The following is a 20,658-nucleotide window of genomic DNA, read 5'->3' as shown; positions in this document are numbered from 1 at the left end:
AAAGACATTCATGAAGGCAGTGTTATCTAGCCTGCTTTTCAACATGATTAGAGAACTGAAACAGGTATTTGGGAATGAATTTTTGAAAAGAGCTTTTGGGAAAAGTTTTCAATTAGCAACGATCGTGCCTTAGCTAAACCCCACTGGCTATGACACCGCTACTGTGCAAAGCTGAAATGGAGCTTTTGAAAAAAAATTTGTGTGTGACATCGGCATTTGAACCTATGACCTTCACACCGAACTACACTCCCAGGTCCTTTTCATTTTTTCTTTTGGGACAGGGTCTTGCTAAATCACTAAATGGCCCAGGAATTTGCAATCCTCCTTCCTCAGCCTCCCAGTGTGCCGGGATTACAGGCATGCAGCACCACGCCTGCTCAAATAAATAATGCTAACCTTGAAATAATTTGCTAAATCTACACAAATATGAAAGTTCTTTACTTAGCCTGCAGTTTCACTTCTGTGGCTTGGGCAGGGTCCCTCTACTCCCCGTGTGAGGAAAGCCCAGTTAGCTCGTGGCAAGGTCTCCTTCCTCTTTTTCACAATCGCCTTGCTGGCCTGGTTTCTCTTTCTAAACTAGACTGAGGCTGTGCGGCTCTGCAGGCCACATCCAGAGCCAGGAAAGTCCCGGTAGAGCCTCTCTGTCCTCACTGCAGACCAAGGACAACGTCCTGGAGCAGCGACAACACACACATGGCTTTTACATGTAAAGTTTGGCTCTGTAAGGCTGGCAGCACTGTGCAAGTGCTTTAAAAAAATTGTTTAAAAAAAGCACTAAACCTCCTTAGTTTCTGTCTTTCAAGTGTTACATTATTGATTTGTCTGATTATCAGTACCAACCTTCTCCATTTTTTTTCTAAAAATCAAACTAATATTCTTCTAACTGCAGCTTCAACTACACATTCCTTTGTTTTGTTTTGTTTTTTTGGTTTTTGAGACAGGGTCTACTATGTAGTTGAGACTGACCTGGAACTCACTATGTAGCCCAGGCTGGTCTCGAACTCATAGGGATCCTCCTACCTCAGCCTCTGGAGTGCTGGGATTACAGGCATGCACCACCATGCCTGGCAACTACACGTTCTTTGATGGCGCTAGGACGTAACTACTCCAAACAGCGTGCTTGGACTCTTATTTTCACGAGAAGCCTGAATCCTGTGGCCTTGAGCACACACAGCCAGTCATCTTGGTCACTGTACTCTTGCCTACCCAGACCACCTCCGTAAGGTGCCAGGCACAGAGCGCTCCTGGATCTCAGAGCCTGCAGAAGGCAGACCCCTGGAGACCAGAGCCTCCCCAGACACCTGTAATTCAGATCTATGCCCCGCATCTACTGATAAATTCAAAGATTTTCTTCTTGTCCTATTCTACGAGGAATACTACAGCTAATCAAGCAATGCTTTGCAAATAAGATGCATTTGATAAAACCTTCCGCACATGTTAAGTTCTTCCTCAAGCAAAAGTGATCATGCCCTGGACTGGGCTCTGGGAAAAGGAGGACACACGAGATCCATCTTGTGCCTGTGGGTACCTTGTAGTGGAGCAAAGAGGCCTTTTCAAGGGGACAGCACTAACAGACTGCAGAGGCCACACGCTGCTGCTGAGCAGCCCAGAGAGCTGGGATCCCGGCTGCTGGGGCCAAGTCTGAGTCCTGCTGAGAAGCTTGTAGGGAGAGGTTGCAGGAAGGCACCCAGCCGGGAGGAGGCGCTGTGCAGGCAAGTGCAGTGCACGGGGGTTCAGTGTGGTGGGGCCCCCGGTTCCCAGGGGACTGGGCAGTGAGGCGACTTGGAACACTTCTAAGCAGAGGACGGCGAGGTCTGATTTGTCCTGTCTGACAGCTGGATGGAAAGACGACTGGGAGAGTGTGGAGCCTGGTGCGGGCTAGGGGCACGGAAGGGGCCAGGAGCCCAGTCATACGCTATGACAGCCCTTCTGGTGATGGACGACCGAGGTCCAGCCGATAAGCAGTTGCAGAGTGGAAAGGAGGGGGCATTTGAGAAAAGCCGAGGAGGGAACGTGCCCAAGGCCCAGTGAGAGGCCAAATGTGGGACCCAAAGCAGGAAACGGCGGTCTAGGGTGATTTCTGGGATGCGATGGGATGTTGCTAACGGTGTTGCTAACGGAGATCCGGGGCAGAGGGGTGAGCATTGCCCATAGTGCCTGTGCCCCTGCTATACAGCACAGGAGAAACTGTCCTTCAAGTGGGCCGGAGTATCTGCACAAGCAGAAGAATCCGTTTATTGCTCTACACCTCTGCCAAAGGAAGCCATTTGCATAATGACTGACTGTTAATCTGAGAGACAACAGGGCCCCAGGCCAGAGTCTGGTGCTATCACCAGGTCCTTGAGGCGTTGATCCCAACTCCACAGCTAAGTGGTTGCCTGGTCTGTGCCTCACATTTCTCCCGTACAACAGCACAACAGGGATATGAAAAAGACGTCCCTATCTCGTACAGCCCAAGCCATCTTGAGCAAAAAGAATAAAGCAGTAGATGTCACACTAACTTCAAAACACCCCACAAAAGTATAGTAGTAAAACATATGTTACTGGCTGGAAACAGACACGTAGGCCAACAGAACAGAATAGGGAGCCTGGAAGTAAACCACACACCTACAGCCAAATGGTGCTCAACAAAGAAGCGAGGTGTACATGCAAGACAAGACTGTGTTTTCAATACATGACACTAGGAAAATTTGGTACCCACATGCAGAAGAATGAAGCTGGACCTCGTCTCTCTCCTGCAGCAAAATTCAATTCCAAAATGGATTACAGACACCTGACACCATGACACTACTAAAAGAAAGCAGAGGGGAAATGCTTTGGGGCATTGGAATGCATACGGATTTTTGGACAGAATCCCCTACAGCACAGGCAAGAGAGACAAAAATAGACAAATTGAATTCTACCAAACTAAAAAGCTCCTGCTCAGCAAAGGAGAGAAATCAGCAGTGTGAAGAGGCAACCTACAGACTGGGAGAAAATATTTGCAAACTGTACTTCTTTTTTGTTTTCTGGTGTTTTGAGACAGGGTCTCACCATGTAGTTGAGACTGACCTGGAACGCACTATGTAGCCCAGGCTGGTCTCAAACTCACAGTGCTCCTCCTGCCTTAGCCTCCCGAGTGCTGGGATTACAGGCGTGCGCCACCACGCCCGACTTGCAAACAGTACTTCTGACAAAGGTTTAATATCTGAAATATTTAGAGAATTTAACAGACAACAAACAAAAAACAACAGCAAGAACCAACTTGACTAGAATGTAGGTAACAGACCTAAGAAGACATTTCTCACAAGAAGACATCTGGGATAGGCCAGCATCACCACACTAATCATCAGGGAAACACAAATCAAAGCCACAGTGAGGTTTCACCTCTGCACCCGTCTACCTTCTGGCACTGTGACAAAATTCCTGAAGGTAACAACTTCAGAAGGAAAGGTTCATTTGGGCTCATGGTTTCCATGGTTACAGCCCATGGTAAGTGGCTCCATCACTTCGGCTTGTGGTGAGGTAGACACATCATGGCAGAGTAAAGATGCTCACCTCAGGGTAACCAGGGAGCAGAAAGGAAAAGACAGAGCTGGGGCCAGAGAGACGTAGTTCCCAAGGTCACATCCGCCTTGATCTACTTCCTCCTCTAGGCCCACGTCCTCAGTCACGGTCACCTCCCAATAACAAACTGGCAATCCATTGGTGAATTAATTTACCAGAGAAGTTACAGCCCTCCCCAAAGCTCCACCTGGGAACGCATGAGAATTCTGAGGGACGTTTTAGATAGCCACACTGCAGATAACGGATATTATCAAAAAGATCAAAGGTCAGAAATGCTGGTGAAGATGTGCAACAAAAAGGGAGCTCTTGTCACTGCTGATGGGAATGTAAATTAGTACAGTAATTATGGAAACCAGTATGGAGGATCCTCCAAAAACAGGAACACCATTACTGTATGATCCAGCAATCCCACCTCTTGGGTGTTCATCTGAAGGAAGTGAAATCAGTATGTTAAAGGTGAACACAGTTCCATTCACAGTAGCCAAGAAATGAAGACAGACCAGCTGATGACCACACAAAGAACAGGGGTACACACATACCGCAGAATACCACGCAGCCACAAGAGGAAACCCTGTCACTTGTGACAACATACATAGAACCAGGATCGCTACGTTAAGCAAAATAAGCCATGCACAGGAAGACCAGTTTCACGCGATTCCACTCATATTCATTCTTGGAGAAGCTGGGAGGAGAGTGCCAGTGACCAGAAGCTGGGGACAGCACAGTGGATGGACACTAAGTCACACCTACCTGTGATTATGACACAGGACCATGAATTTCTGGTGCATTATTGCACAGAAGGGTGACCATTTATTTCAAAACACTAGAAGAAAGGGGTGTGAATGCTTTCATCATAAAGACGCTAAGTGCTTGAGGTGGGTATGCTTCCCCTGATTTAAACATTGTACAATATATCCACGCTTCAAAACATCGCACAGTACCCCAGCAAGTGTGTAGGATTTCTGTTTTTAGGTATCTATTGAAAAACATTTCAAAAAATGACCTTGCCTAGATGAAATCAGCTCCTGTAACACAAAGCTCTAGGCAGGGCCTCGAGCAGATTCACTCCATAACTGCTGCTGCTCATTCGGCCCCTCCAGCCTGGGACGAGCTGTGACCACTGAGGGAATAATGTCACCACTTCCTGTCAGGATGGTGGGGATGGAACAGCACCGAGAGAAAGAACCGCTCTTCCGGTTCCGGCCACAGCGGGCTGCCGCGTAGGAGCGGAGCTGGCCTTTCAGCAGTGGCCCTGAATGCACAGCCACACATGGCAGGCGTCAATGGTCCTGACCAAGACAGAGAGAGTCCGGAGGTCCAAGGAACCATGCTTTCTGCCCACTGCTGGTGAGAACAGAGGCCAGGATCGGAAGTCACTTCCTAAAGTCTCCTCTGAGCCCAGATCAAACTGCTTCAGTCTGAAGCAGCTTCACATCAATGCCACGGTGAACCGGTAAACCTGCAGCTGCCAGCTTGGAGCAGGGGCCACACCGTAGGCCCTGACGCTGTCCTGCACTTACAGCTGCTTTCAGAGAAACAAGGCAACACAGAGAACAGTCGGCCTCCTGTGTACAACACTTCTCCAGCGCTTGGCATTTCTGTCATGTTTTGCAAAGGAAATCACCAGACACCCAAAGCACTAAATTAGCTCCGCATGACCCGAGGCCTCAAACACGACCCCGGCTCCACAGTCACGTTCGTTTGGCTGAAGTTGAGCAGCTTCATCTCAGAGCTGCTTCTCTGTGGGTCTTGCTGGGTGTTCCAAGCACAAGGCCAGGCCGGTCTGTTACACAGTGGAGCCCCAAATAGCTGGTTATCATTTACTGGGCATAGTAGTAATGGAGTCAGAAAAAGAAACTGTCCTTTTGCAAGCACATTCCAACAAAAAGTAGTCTAGCAGAGATTTCAGAAAGGGAAAAGAGAGGTTAAGGTTCGAGTGGAGGAAACCAGTGAGATTCCCTTTAAGATGCCACATTCCAAGGCCTCCCTAATTCCTGTGTGCCTGGCTCTGCTCGCTGGCCCAGGTTTCTGGAGCACAAGCCATGAGAACATCTGGATGACATTTCTTAGATGAATAAGCAGCGGAATAAATAGGCCGACACTACATAAAACTGGTGAGGGGTGAGGGGGACTTTGACCGCAGAGTGGCTCGGCGGCGTGCCCGCCCGGAGGACCCCTGGAAGGCCCAGTTCGCCTCAGATAAGCACGTCTCAGGCCAAGAGTAGCTCAAGAAAAATAGTGTCTGCTAGAATGTGAGTCACGGAGGGACGCGGTCTAGGTCTGTTTAGGAAATCTGTTTCTTTGTCTTCCTTTCGGGTCTGTGACGCTGCCGATGTCCAAAGATTTGACCACACTAGCGGGAGTTTCAGTCTCCCTCTCAGGCACGTTCGCTCAGAAGTCTATCTAGGAAGAAACATGTGAGACACCGAGACAGAGCAGACTCAGTGTAGAAAGCACGAACTTTAGGGCCACTAGGGATGGAGCTGCTTTTCAGACACAGTTGTGCCTGCCGTTTTAGCTCTGGCCAGCTCCCCACACCCGATTCCTGGGGTGGCTGGTGATGTGCGGCTCCCCCTCAGATCTCTCAAGTTAGTCGGCTGCTGACTTGATTTGTACAGCTGTGGGCCCTCTGGGGCAGCCTCAGCTGCATCCTTCGAAGCAAGCACAGGCCAGGCTGAGCTGGGGACATTGCAGGCCCTGGGAGGAACAGGACGGCCTGTACCTTGGGCTCTGTCCTTTCTTGCCCACTTTAGCTTTCACAGGCACCAGCCTCAGGACTTCCTTCCATGGCAAATCTGTGTTGGCGTTGGGCCTCTGGAGGGTCTGGGGACATGGCTCATTGATTCTCCATTTCCACTTGAAAAGCATCCAGGCACACTCCTAAGCAAAAGCCCCACAACTGCTGCTACAAACAGAAGTTCCCAACACACAGCAAAATGAAGGGGTAAGGAGCTACCTTTGCGCCCCGTGGCTGCCTCTGGGTAGTTCTGACTACAACTGAGTTCATTTTTCCCTCGGCCTCATGCCTTCCCCTTGGGGGTTTATCATTTCACATCTGCCGGTGGGGGCGGGGAGCCTTTTGCTTTGTGTACCCCCCACCCCAGGAGACACAGTGAGGTTTTTCACTAGAGATTTAGGAGGAAGGCTCTTCTTTTCAGTGCTTCGTTCTTAACCATTCTTCCGAGTTTACGGCCCCGAGGAAGGGCATAGGCAAAGGGACGGGGTTTCCAGTGTGGTCACCAGCATCCCCATACGTGGAATTTGGATTCAGACCCAGTGAACGAGTGTTCCTGTGGCCACAAGCACTGCGCCCAACCCTTCCACAAACTTCAGCCAGAAGGAGAGCTGAAGGATGCTTCCAAGCTTAAGGAACAGGGAGTGGAAATAATGGCTCGCATGCTACTGGCTTAGAGGCTTCTGTGACACAGAAGGTGGAGGAAGGTAACCCCCAAAACGGCAGTGGGCATTTTGAGACTAAGACAAGCAACAGTGCTTGGCATGCACTGACTCCATGTTCTGTTGTGGGTTGCTCATTGCTTTGATTTAATAAGTTCATGGAACAAACACAGAATACTAGCTGGAGACAAGTAGTGCTATCAAATGCATAAATACTGTCAACGACAAAGACTAGAGTCCTGGTCTCATCCGAGTGGGGCGTAGATGGCTTAGATCTCTAACGAGGAAGACAGAAAACCTGGGTACCTTGACTTTGGCAGTACATCCCGAGAGTCGAAAGATTCCTTCGGATTCCAGACCTGACTCCTCAACTTTCTCAAAGAACTGCAAAGCAAAGATATATTTCAAAATGAGTACCTCACAGGATCACAGATGCCTGAAATAACAAGGCGGACAACAATGGCAGTACAACGCCAAGCTCGCACATCTGCCTGGTACTCAAATGTCTTGTTAAATGCTCACCTTCACCCTACAAGGCTGGCACCATCCTCCAATCTGCAAACGAGCAAACGGAGGCTTTACTTCTCTGAGATCCACCTTGTGCCCTATTAACACGCTGCCTCTTACCCATCTTAACTTCCAGCGGCAGCAGCTCTCCCAGCAGACTTGACCAACAGGAAGGGTCTGAATCTGCCTCCAGGAGTTGCAGCCACTCTGGCTGTGAACCTGTAGGAACTGGGGAGGCTGACCAGGGAACTGGAGATCGCAAGAGTTAATCGTTCTCAAGAGTCCTTGTGGTGGCAATATACACAGAGTCCTGTATCCTGAAGATAATCCTACAAGTGGGTCCTGTCATGATCCCTGTTCTACCGCTGAGAAAACGGAGGTATGGCAAGGCTAAGCGTCTGTCTTGGCTTCCCGGATGAGGAGGCTCCAGCGTCTCTATGGTAACAGCTCACACCTGCCGAGTGGCCACTGAGACACAGACCCACATTTACTTTGGCTTCTATAGAGCACCTTCTGTCTGCTTTCGCTGGCTAAGTTCTCCACTAGGTTCTTATACCTGCAAAATAACTTACACCCACATGGTGAATCTTCTGTCTTAAATTTTTATAGATTTTCTTCAAATTCTGGCTTTAATCCAAAGAAGGGAAGAAAGTCTTTCATGCGGGCTTTGGACCTGGACACAGGCCCAGCCTCCTATGCCTCAGCTGGTTCCTCAGCAGCAGGCAGAGTGCAGCCCCGAGCTGGGGGCCTGGAGGATGAAATGGGATGTTTATCATGGGACGGAAGGGGCTCTGAGTGGCGCTGGGCACAGAGGTGCCCCCTGCATCCTCTGTCCACCTGGTGGCCACCCTCTTGCTCCTGTCACCAGCCAGTCAGTCGCCAGACTTGAAAAGGAGCTCAGTTTGAGGTACTGGTAGCAAAATACATAAAGACAGAATAGAGGCGCAGAACTTCTGGTGTGAGTAAAGTTGCTGTGTTTTTCCTCCATCCGTATTTTTATAAAACATTCAAAAGCTCACTTTAAACTTCAGCGAGGTTTGTGTTGAGGACCTGGATTGTTACTTGAGCCACCGGATGTCGCTGCTGAGCACGAGCAGACTTCCTGGGCCAGGCCTGAAAACGCAGCCTCAGGGTAACCGGCTCCTTGAGAGTCACAGAGCCGGTCAAGGGTCATAGCTCACACACAGCACTTTAAAAACTTTGTTCCACCAAAATTTAACTGCTATCAGCCCGGCCACACCTGAAAAATCACCAGAATGAGCTGATTTTTAGATTTTATTCACCTTCGCTTAGAAAATTTAGGAAATAATTACACATCCATCTTTTAAAAGCTCAGCCTAGGATATAACTGAACAAATACTGTATGATGCATAAATATATCATTAATAATTAATGTTCCTCTTTAGCCAGGCACATGAGCAAATACGTGCAAACACAAGGCACATGCACACATGACATCTAAAAAAGGATTAGGAAAAAAATACAACTGAAGGAACCCAGGAGACAGAGCCTCTACGCCTGTGCCCTGGTGGCTTAGGGTCCCATCACACGACAGGCGCCTGCGTGTAGGGCTGCTTGGTCTCCAGTGTGCTGCGTGGGGGTGGTGGGACCCCAGTGGGACTTCCGGCCTGACCCTCCAGTTTTCTGGTTTCCTGTCTGGCCATGTGGCACCCCACCCCCACCCCGGCCACGTCACTGTGGTGATCCAGCCACCGGAGACTTTACCAGAGCTGGCGATTTGGGGACATCCAGCCTTCAACACTGTGAGTGAAATATAAAGAGTCGGCCTCAGGGGTTCTGTCATGGTAATGAGAGGCAGACTAAGGGAAGGCCACCTGGCCTAAGTACTTGCAGCCGTTATGTGGACTCGTGGAGTGAAGTGGAAACTCGATGGGCCTATGGTGCATTCAGATAAAAAAGTAACTTCATTAGTGGGCTTCCTAAGTACCAAATCCAAACAGAGGCTCAAGCACTTTGCTGCCTACTCACTTTCTGTAATACAAGGGGAACTTTCACCGCAGGGTCTTTCTTGTGGTCATTGTCCAGGAGCACGGTAAGCGGAATTCCAAAGATCCCATTGTCTTCATTGTGGAAGAGTCAAGGGGGAAAGAAAAAGGAATCAGAAAAGCACTCTCTTATTCCCGTTCATGAGGGTCAAAGCCAGGGGCAATCAGTCCTCTCAGTTACCTCGTCCTTTTACTTTCTCTGTTTTGTTTCTTTTCAGTTGAATTCCAAAGGCATCAAAAAAGGCAGTCAACTCAATCAGAGAGAGATGGCGGATCTTCTTCATGTCTTCTGCTGACAGGTCTCCTGCTTCAGTGAGCCCAAATCTGGTCTTCTGAACAATGAATTTCTAAAATAGATAGGGAAGATACTGGGTTTTGATGGCCAATGGATATGGTTATTATAGCTTCATTCATGGCCACCTGGACATTCTACATCTACACAGCTGTTATGGTTTACATCTAGACAAATCCCCAAGCCTCCTGTGTACTTAGGTGGGGCTTTGGGGAGGAGATTGGATCATGAGGGTATGATACTTATAGTTGATTAGTCCTTTGAAGAGTTTAAAGCTAAATGTGATGTTTGGAGTGGAGACTGGTGGAGGAGGTGGGTCACTGGAGCCATGGCCTAGAAGGGTCTGTCTCCCTCCTCCTCCCTTGATCTCTCTGCTTCCTGCTGCCTCACGGACTGTTTCTCTTAGCCAGGCCACCCTGCCTTGGAGCCAGGCAATGATGGACTGAAACCTCTGCAAACTGTGAGCCAAAATAAACTTCTCCTCCTTTAATTTGTGGATTTCAGGAAAATTGTCTCAGCAATGAAGAAAGTAACTAAGATAATGGCAAAACATGATATTTGCAAAAACACAGGAACATGTTGGGTCACAGAGATTCTATGAATATGTATGTTTTATAAAACATTTGCAGATGAGTACTGTGCTAATTAGAAGCAAAATAGCAGTCTAAAGTACCTGATGACTTTGCCATCACAATTATGGAAATGGCTTTCTTATGAGAGATGTCCTACACTGTCAAACAGCAGAGGAGCTGAGCAGCACAGGGAGTTCGCACACCACAAGTTCTCAATCTGGGTGATTCGTGGTGTATGCCTATGTGACACACCTAGGTCTAGCCCAGGAGAGCTGTGGGTGGTCTTAGTACAGACAGTCCCTCTCCTTAAACAGGCTTTGCAGATTGCGCAACTGCATGCTTTAAGAGGCTCTTACCAACCTCCCCATTGGCCAGATTACCCAGGCTTACTGAGACAGCAGTCCCCCTACCTTAAAAACCAGATTTAGATGATTCAAATTCTTAAAAAGAGTAAAATGCACTTAAAGTGAGAGTAATATTACTAACCTTTTTTTTTTTGGTACCGGGGATTGAACTCAGGTCCTTGCGCTTGCAAGGCAGGCCACCGAACCGCTGAGCTAAATCCCCAGTCCCCTTACTAACCTTTTGAAGATAACAATACTATTATATTTTTCCATTTCCACACGAAGAAATAAAATGCACTAAAACAATACCCACAGATCCATGAACAGAACCTAAAAACATGGTAAATAATTTAAGGGGCCGATAAAAGATGACTCTTATATAATATCCAGAAGGTATTTCCTCTCAAAGAACTACACAATCAAAACCATGCCAAGGCAATAAAATTCCCATAGTTATTCAAACTACAAAGTTTTCAAATACACCCTTCACAAGGGTTCCCTATGTTGGGTACGACTTGAGGACACCTCACCATCTACTGATGCACTGGAACCCCAAGTACTTAAGAGTAAGACAGCAAAATGTAGGGTGCAGCCACACTCATAATGCTCTTCACTGTCTCCTGTTCTTAGGGAGACCAATGTCCTCTGATAGCCCACAAAGAAGAACCGCTTTGGTCACTATGCAAGTATTGCACAGCAGACCAGCATCCCAGAGGCTGTGAGTCAGGAGCAGGCAGCTTCAATAAGGAGACCTCTCTTGCCTGACTCTAAAGAGACCTAGGAGGAGGGCCTGTCCCTGACACTAGTCTCTCTGGGGCTTCCCCCTCTGACCTGGAAAGTCACTCTGCCCTCCAGTGTGGGACTTCTGGGGGACTAGGCAGGGTTGGGACTTTGTCACACAGGTTTGAAATCCTGTTCCTCTGGGCCTTTAGCCAGCGTCTACCTGGCAGCTGGATCCGCTGTCTCCACATGAGGCCAGGGTTGGTGGGTCCTAGTGAGTCTTCCTTGTCCTATCCTCCATCTCAGAGTGGTCCAGGCCACCTGGTGCAAAAGGCCTGCCTCTGAGGACTTGCTCTTTAGCTCTGACACCGCCCAAGCCCTGCACATGGCACCTACAACTCAATCGGTAGACGATGTGCAGGTCTCCAGATCATAAATTCTGAAGAACAGCAAATAGACGTATGTGACCTAGTTCTGGATCGGGCTCCTAGGACGCGCTGTCCCAGACACACAGGAAGAGGCCCTCAGGATAACAGGGTGCATAGTCCCACTGGCCTGTCTTACGGTGACACCAATTCTTGGCTCTCCTGAGATTTTAGCATCTGTCCTCTGAATACTCGCTTGTTGGACTCTGACTTTCTGCAGCACCCCTTCTGACGTGTGACATACATAGTCAGTGTCTGCAATGACTCACAAGGGAAGCGTGAGAACACTCACAAGCCAGGCTGATGTCCCAGTTCTTCTGTGCTGTGGATGGGATCTGTATGGACTGTGTGTAGCACAGGGTACCTGGTCTGAGGTGCTATTGGGAGGTGGTGGGATGTTTAGGAGGTGGGGCCTACTAGGAGGAAGTGAGGTCACTGGGGGTGTGGCCTTGCAGGGGATATGGGGACCCAGGCCACTTCCTGTTTCTCACTTTACTTCCTGCCCACTGTGAAGTGAGCAGCTCTTTCCACATGTGCTCTTGCCACTGTACCTCCTCCTCAAACAAAACAGGTCAACTGACTGTGCTGAAACCTCACTAACTGTAAACCCAAATGGATCTTTGCTCTTTTCAGGCTGAGTTATCTCAGATGTTTATCAAAGCAATGGAAAGCTGACTAACTCAGTCTCTGAAACAAGATTCAAGGATTTAAGTTCACAACTCTTTCTCAACCCAGGGCTGCTAGGTGCAGCCAGGCAGGCTGTGCACTGCCCAAGAAATGGTGCCTCCATAATCCCCACATGCTGGTAGACAGTGCTCATGCCTATCCTCCCACCCCGTGTGTACTGCAGAGTTTTTGTTTTTGTTTTTAAGTCCTCAGTTTGGCTCATGGAGAAGTTCTAGACAGTTACTGGAATGATCACGAAGGGTTTTACTTACAGTTAAAGCATAGTCTTCTTTCTTAATCTCTGATTTCTTCCATTTATTTCTTTTTGGAGCCTCTGTCACCAGTTCTGAGTACGATACTTCAAAGGACAGCTCCTCAGCCTCTGCTGGAATGTTCTTTTCCAGATAGTCATCGTCTCAAAAAACAAAGGCGTAGGGTATCTATCGAATATGCCACTCAGCCAACACCATTTACCATAAAAAGCCACAAAGAGCTCCCCAGGTGACGCACAAGCACGTGGACGTTTACTTCTGGAGACAAACATTAGCTCCCCCAGGCGCTCAGTCAGGCAACGACACAGTGAGATCCAATTTGACGTGAATGCATTTCTATCAGCAGCCAAGCAAACTCCCCATTTTGTCTGAGTTTTTAAATGTTACATTTTTATGTCTCAGAAAGTTTGCTGCTGAGAATGATTCGGAGCCAAAGCCCCTGAACCCAGTACTTCTATATATTATTGTTATTAACTAAGCTCCATTAGACTTGGTGTTATTGTTCGTGGGGACCAAGAGGAAGGAAGGGGAGGTCCTGCTAACATTCCTCTCTACTTTATTCTTTTGTGTTCCGCCCCCACAACTGTGAGATATTTGCTTCTTAAGATTTGTCTCCATTCAATTTAGACGCTCCTGCAAGTGTGTCCAGGGGAATTAATGGGAACTGCTGAGATGTGACACTCGTCCCGACTTGCAGGACACGTTAGGAAAAGTGGAGGGGGCCTCCCAGAAGCACTTCTCTTTGCCTAGTCTGAAAATTACAGAGGATGCAGACCTTTGACCAAAACCAAGGGGATTCATAAAGTATTTGAGCAAACTCCTCTCTGATTTCTGCTTTTGGCTTGTCACTTTGCTCATATGCAAAGTAAATAATTACTTGTATTTTTATTTTTACTGGTTCATGTTTGCAGCACAGAATGACTACAGTAAGAATTTGGAAAGTGGCAAAGGCAGGGCTATCCTTTCTTACTTGGAATACAGAGGCCTGCCCTCAAAGCAGATGAAGGAACATTATAAATAGTAGGTAACTTCTCATGGACCTACGCCCAGGTTCTATGCAGACCAGAGGTTAAACGGGCAATGTTCCTGACCACAGGATCATGGCTGTCCTTTAACAGCAAGATCTGAGTGCATCTCCATACAGCAGCACGCAGAAGGGCGTGGAGTAACTTCTAGAGAGTCTCCTCTGTTGTCCTGTTTCCTGGTGTTAACTCTGCTGTGATGCAGTTCACATATATGCAATTTACTGTTTAGTCTAAGCGCACAACTGGTGGTGTTTGGTATATTCAGTTGGGCAGCCGTCACCCTAATGGATTTCAGAAACTTCCCATCAGCTCAGCTGCTGATTTTTTTTTTTTTTGCACCAGGGATCGAACTCATGACCTTGTGCTTACGAAGCAGGCAGTGGCAGCACTGAGCTAAACCCCTGGCCCTCAGCTGCTGATTTTTGATGTGGCTGCTGGGTGTACAGACACGGAGGAACAATGCCTGCAAGGAGTGTGCACAAATGTGGGGAAAGTGAAGGAGCACAGAGGTGCGCTTTGCGGGATCTGGCCTACGGGAAGGGTGCGATCCCATTCTAAGCCTGTCCAGGGAGCCCTCCTGTTCCCGGAGGGGCCCAGACACAAGCTGGCCCTGTCCCTCACTGTCGTGGATGATCTCGTGTGACAGAGCAGGTTGTCTGGGTGAGTGGGAAAATGGGTGCTTGGGGCCATGGACTCATAACGGGGAGAAAAACACACTTAGGGTTTGCTTTGAGAAGTTCACTCCTGGGAGGAAGGAGGGTGGTCACGGGTAGTGGAGCGGGGTACTGTACCCAGTTACACAGGTAGGAGTTCCCGGGTCCCACCGCGCTGGAGCGTTTCCATGACAGCGATGATGCACACAGGCTGGGGGAAAGGCTTGAATGGGCCTTGCCATAAAGAAATGATACGCAGGGCAGAGAAGGCCAACCCGACGCATGCATCACACAGCGTCCGCCTGTGCTACACCGGCATGTGCCCCACTGATAGGGGCATGTTGATGTTTTATGTACCAGTTTAAAATATATCGGGCCAGGAATTTGGCTCAGTGGTCCCGCTGCCTGCCTGACAAACGCAAGGGTCTGAGTTTAATCCCTGGTACCCAAACCCAAACCAAACCAAAATAAAACCAAAACAAACAAACATACATACATATATATTAAAACAAACTACACCAAAGACACTTCCTGCCACTGTGTTGGGTGCCAGGTCAGCAGCCAGAAGGCAGTGCGCACACAGCGGCAGTCACACACTTACCACTCAGCGTACCCGGGACCTCCTGGCTCGGCTCTGCGGATCCGTTGGTGTGGACGGGAACATCCGGGATGGCCTCCAGGATCGACTGCCAGGCAAGGAGATGAGCACACGGCAGTTTACCAAGTGCAGCCTGCCGCCCACTGTGGTCTGACCTCTACTGCGCAAGGCAGGGGCTCCGCTCTCAAGGAAACCCATTCCTTAATTGCATAGGTGGCCTCTACTGATTCCCTGTTTCTGCATTCAGTTGAGACAGGGAGAGCTCCTGGGGTTCTCACAAGGGAACTACATCCGGGTTGGTGTAGCTGAGCCTTCGTAGTGCTTAAGTATTTCCTGGCATACATTTGGTAAGCTGCACAAGTGACAGTGCTTGATGTCACATCATTTGATAATTATATCATCTGTTAAACTAGATGCATATTCTCTTAATGATACTAATATTAACCACAGTCCCTCGGTGCAACCTGCAGAATGACAATAACTAACACAAATGATCTCTCCTAATTTAGCTCCCTTCTTCATTATCTTTCAGGTCTCATCTGTGGAATCCTGCCCAAGCACGGAACACGCTGCCCTCGCATTACAAGCCAAGCGTCTCTCTAGACTCCTGCATGGTAACTCGGGATGGACATCAGTAAAGAAAACACAGAAATCCTACCCAGAGTTTTATAAGTAAGTTCTACAGATTTTACGGTGGGAGTTATCTGTGAATCGGTGTGACAATGAAATCCACAATTCCGGCAAGAATCTTTTATGCACTGTTCACATGAAAAGTCTGCTCATTTCCCCGCAGTGCCTGATGTGGTTTCTTTTTTTCTCATATTGATTTAGCAATGACTGAACACCTGCTTCATGACAGGTCTTTTATCCTGTGCTACAAATTGCAGGAGAAGCTCTCAGATACGGAGCCTCGTGTTCTCTTTTTATTCCTATCTTATTTCAAAGACGATGATACACTTTTGACTGTGTGAGCAGCATGCAAATAGATGGCCAATTATTAAAACATGAATACGCAAATACTGTTATGAGTGAAAGGAAAAACAAAATCCACTGGGGCCATGCTGCTCAGGGTCAATGGGACTTTTCACAGCTCCCAGGACCACCTATGCAGGTGTAGGCCTCAGCTTGGTGGAAGCCTTAACCACTGGGGCCGTGCCGTTGGAGGGAAGGAGCACTGCGACCCCAGCCTCTCTAATTCCTATTGTCTTTGCTTCTGGCTGCCCTGAGGGGAGCAGCCTGCCCCATCTTTCAGTCCACCATGATGCCCCGCCCCAGAGTAACTCGGCCAGCCCACCAGGGCCGGAAACCTCCTAAACTGTGAGTCGCAATAAACCTTTCCTCCCTATGTTCTGCTCATCTAAAGATTTTGTTACAGTAACAGAAAGCTGACTAACACACCCATGCAACAAAATCCTTCAAAGGAGTGGACAACTTTTCAGTGGCTTAAGTTTTCTCTGCAAAGAAATACTCGGTCAGACTTCCAGGGCACTGGCTGTGGGAAAGAAGACTCTTCTGAGAATTGAGACTGAATTGATTTAGCACGTAATGCTGAAGGTTTGGGATGCGAAGACCTACTGATGTCAGTCTCTTAATCGGTGAAGTGGAGAAGCATCGTGGTGTTGCTGGCCTGCAGGAGCCGACTGCACAGATGAGCAGCATTGTGTAACAGGAATTATGTGGGACAGAAGGCGGAGGATAATCCCTGCTCTTGAGCTACTTCCAATATGGAGAACAGAAGAGCATTTATGGCACAATGTTAAAAGATATGAAATCCACTGTTCAGAGCTAATTTCATAACACAGGCTGTGCTGGGTGTGTGGTGGTGGGGGGAGGCTGGCAAGGGAGAAGGGCTGCCCAGAGGGTGAAGTGTCTGCAGATGAAGTGGCTGAACTTGATTTTGACCTCAGGGATTTACAAAGGCACAGAACCCAAACGAAAGCACTTAGACTAGTTGGAGAGATACTGCAGGAATTCCAGGTATGGTGTATCTGAGGGAGGCACTCCAGCACGAAAGATCACGAGGATGCTGGAGTGCTAGGCGTTTGGTCATGGGATTAGAAAAATCTAAGAATTAAATTAATCAAGAGGTCCCTTGAACTCAAGGGAGGGGTTGAGAGCCAGGCGAGACACTGAGACCTAGGGTCATAAGGGGTAGAAGCAAAACAGGATAAGATGAAGGGGCACGCTCCTGTCAAGCAGGGGAATCGCATGGTGGAAATGAAGAGAGAGAGAGAGAGAGCAGGCCGCCTGCCAGTGCTCCACGTGCTTTGAAGCAAGAAGGCCTAGGCCCATGCTTAGTTTCTGCGGGGCTCCCGGTATCCACGGAGGAGGGGCTCCAGCAACTACGCAAAGGCCGCAAGTCTGCACACTCAGCTCCCTTCCAGAAGGTGGCGCTGTATTTGTGTATAACCTGCACGTGGCCTCAAAAGACTTCGGCTCCTCTCCAGAGGACTTAAAATCCCGAATGCAATGTAAGTGCTACACAAGCAGCTGTTGCACAGCATCATTTTGGGGAATAATGACAAAGAAAAAAGACTATGTATTCAGCAGAGATAACAAACTAAAAAGTATTTTTGGTCTGCAGGGGGTAAATCCGCAGTTGGATCCACTCACTTCAATAGAGGGTGGGTGGTCATTTGATATAATGCAACCTCGATTCCAGACTAAACATGCAGAAACCTACAACATGGTGAAACATTAGAAGAAAAGTCCTATTGAGATGTCTTTTAGGGGTAGCTGTAACCTTTTCCCAAGTTCACGTGCAAGAAACAATTTTTAAGAAGAGAGAAAGGAAACTGATGTGGATTTTGGTAAGAGTGAGCTGATCCTGACAGATTTCGAAAACCAGCCCCAGAGACCGGCCCTACACCTGTGGGGATTTCACCTATCACAAAGGGGGCGTTTGAACAGGTAAAACAGGTTTAAGGTGGAAAAATACTACTGGTCAAGTCAAGGCTATTCTTTTGGGAAAGCTCAAGTTGGGTTATCTCCTTTCTGGCATCCCACACCACCAGGTCCAATAGGGCAAGGGGTTGAGGCTGGAGAAGTCCTGGCCGTGACGCTCAGGTGTCCCTGGGACTCACCCTGGCAGGAGAGAGTTACCTGTATCAGTGTTGTGGCCAACAGCCCCAAGCCCTGGACACCGTGTCACTAGAAGTCCAGCACCTCAAAGGGACAGCGGAACAGAACAAGTACAAGGGGTCAAGCCAGCATCTGTGCGCTGCTGTGGCTGCGAAGCAAAATGTTTAAGGACTCTAAAGAGAGATGGCCTGAGATCTGAATCCAAAGCAAGTCCAGTTTGAGACTGGTGCCGTCAGATGGGCCCACTACTGCTTTCCTGTCAGTGTTAGCCTGCCTGGTTTCCAGGAAAATAACAATGAATTCCGAGGAATTAATAAACCCAGGACAGCTCTCCGTGTAAGTGCCACCACGGCCGCCTTCCTGGTTTCACACCCACAAACTTTCAAGAATCCTTTTTGCCCACAATGTGTTCTCACTAAGGATTTGTTGAATGAACGATGAAACGAGCCAATGATGCGGAAAAGTTAGCAGCAAAGTATGAAAGGAAAAACATCGCCAGCAGCTGCCTTATTAGAAATACAATGGTGATCACTGGCTGCCACGGAAAAACCCCACAAAACAAGGCCCACCTGGCCCCTCGTCTTTGCACCACCAACACGCAAGGATCCTGCATCCTCTGCTCAGGGGTACACGGAACCCCAGCCCCCGTTCCGTGCTGCTGCTTCCACCGCCAGGTCCGGAGATGCGGGGAAGGGGAGAGGACGACGCCTGAGCTCTCGCGTTAACTACAGAGACGAAATCACTGCAGCGCTGGCGAGGAGGGCTCGGGGCTGCAACAGGCGGAGGATGGAGTGCCTGCCTTAGAAACGCGGCTAGAAGAAAGGAGTAGAAATACTCTACAGCCGTTTGTAGGCCAGAAACCCACAGGTGCCAGAGACTGGCAAGGAGAAGCAGGGGGCAGGCAGAGTTCCGGCCGGCAAGCGGATGAGTCTAAGGCAATCAGGTGCCACCAGCTGAGCCAGAAAATAAAGGCTCATAGACAAGGGCTTCAGAGCGGGAGCCCTTCGTCACTGGGATATAGAACCACTTCGTGGGACCTCATGTAGGGAACTCTTTTGCGGGTGGAGGCAGGTCTCGCTATATAGTCTAGGCTGGTGCTGAACTCACAATTAGCCTGGACTGGCCTGAAACTCATGCTGATCCTTCTGCCTCAGCCTCCCTAATGCTGGGATTATAAGTGTGTGCCACCATTTCCCGCTAATGCAGGGACCTGTTTCTTCCAATAATTGCAGGAGTTTGTGAACGACTTGTTTTCAGTAATAAAGACAGGGGCTTGAGGTGAGCTCTACAGGAGATGCTCTCACTGATTTTCATTCAACGCCGCCTTATGGGGGAGAGTAAAAGCTGGATTTGAAGCCGGGGTTAGACACGGGGTTTCCTCAGCACATCTATGCCATAACCTGCAGAGTGGCTAAGAAGCTACTCACTGGTAAGTCCCCCACATTGTTCTATTCTTTTCGCATGCTAAATACACAACAAAACAGCCCATAGTCCCAAATCTAGACACACCACCAGAAAGCTAATCCATGTAGGGCTTGCAGTGCGATTCCCCAGGTGGGAATAGGAGTGGCCGGGCAGGAAGGGTGGGTAACCTGCCTCACAGAAGGAGCGGGGATGGAGAAGTCGCCTCCCGGTTTCGCCTCCATTCCATCGGGGCATCTGCGGCCCTCCCTGGGTCCCTGCCTGTCTGCTGGGGGAGGCCACCATGTCCCTGCCAGAGACACCGGGCAGGCGGGGATTCTCAGGGCCCGGAGGGAAGGGATGGGAGGTTTAGATACAGAAACGCACTGGCTCCTGAGCCCGGAGGCCCCGCCTTCCTGGTTATCCTAGGCCAGGGGTCTGGCGACTCAGTCTCTGTGTAAGGCTGGCCTGCTGGGGTTCTGCTCCCCACTTCTCTCTGAGAAGTCACGACCTGGCTCCCTCCCACTCTCGGGCTCCTGGGCCACAGCCTTGCTCCTGCAGTTGTCCCTTGACTTACCGCTGGGCTGCTCCCAGGGTCTGCGAAGCTCCCCTCCTGCTCCCGGGACCCATTGCACAGAGCGGGGCTGTCTGGGGATGCACCTTGAGGCTATGGGGGGAGAGAAGAGCACACAGTTACCTGGGGACCCTGCACTGAGTCGCCCCACCTCCTCAGCACCATTCTGGGCTCTTCCGGAGAGTGGGTGTTAACACCTGTTTCCAGGACAGGGGGCATGGGACAAAGGTGGTTGGTGCACGGGCTGGACTGCCACCTTAGCTGAAGGCTCTCCTGACCTACCAGAGGTGGGCCGCACTGTGCCCAGGATAGGACCTTGGCTGGCAGCCTGCACACAGTGCTCACGGGCACTGTGGGGACAGCGGAGGGCGTAGACCAGCCCTGGTCGTGCCTGTGCTACAGGGCGTCCTGCAGCTGCCAGTCAGACCGCTGGCCACCGGTGTGCCTGTCTCCATGCACAGTAACAATTCCTGCCTTTGGGTTACAATGCAGCCGGAGGCAGACCTAACCCACCTTATCCCACCGCTCACTTACTCATTTTGTAGCAAGATCTGTTTTTTTTTTTTTTTTTTTTGGGGGG

General features: G+C 49.3%; 1 protein-coding gene across 1 annotated transcript in view; it reads right to left on the bottom strand.

The window, feature by feature from the left end:
* The window catches only part of Arhgap28 (Rho GTPase activating protein 28), a 71,300-nt gene that overhangs the window by 26,886 nt on the left and 23,756 nt on the right, over positions 1-20,658 (bottom strand). Inside the window, exons 5-10 of the mRNA XM_033757347.1 lie at positions 20,082-20,171; positions 15,026-15,110; positions 12,747-12,889; positions 9,637-9,802; positions 9,439-9,530; positions 7,249-7,326 (exon numbers count right to left, since the gene is read on the bottom strand). Of these exons, the coding sequence (XP_033613238.1) occupies positions 7,249-7,326; positions 9,439-9,530; positions 9,637-9,802; positions 12,747-12,889; positions 15,026-15,110; positions 20,082-20,171 (654 nt within the window). The remainder of the gene's footprint in view (positions 1-7,248; positions 7,327-9,438; positions 9,531-9,636; positions 9,803-12,746; positions 12,890-15,025; positions 15,111-20,081; positions 20,172-20,658) is intronic.

This window comes from Fukomys damarensis, unplaced genomic scaffold, assembly GCF_012274545.1.
Source record: "Fukomys damarensis isolate Sample0158 unplaced genomic scaffold, DMR_v1.0_HiC HiC_scaffold_30, whole genome shotgun sequence".
Classification (NCBI taxonomy): Eukaryota; Metazoa; Chordata; class Mammalia; order Rodentia; family Bathyergidae; genus Fukomys; species Fukomys damarensis.
The sequence above is the reverse complement of the archived record's forward strand: the minus strand, read 5'-3'. Positions and strand labels throughout refer to the sequence as shown.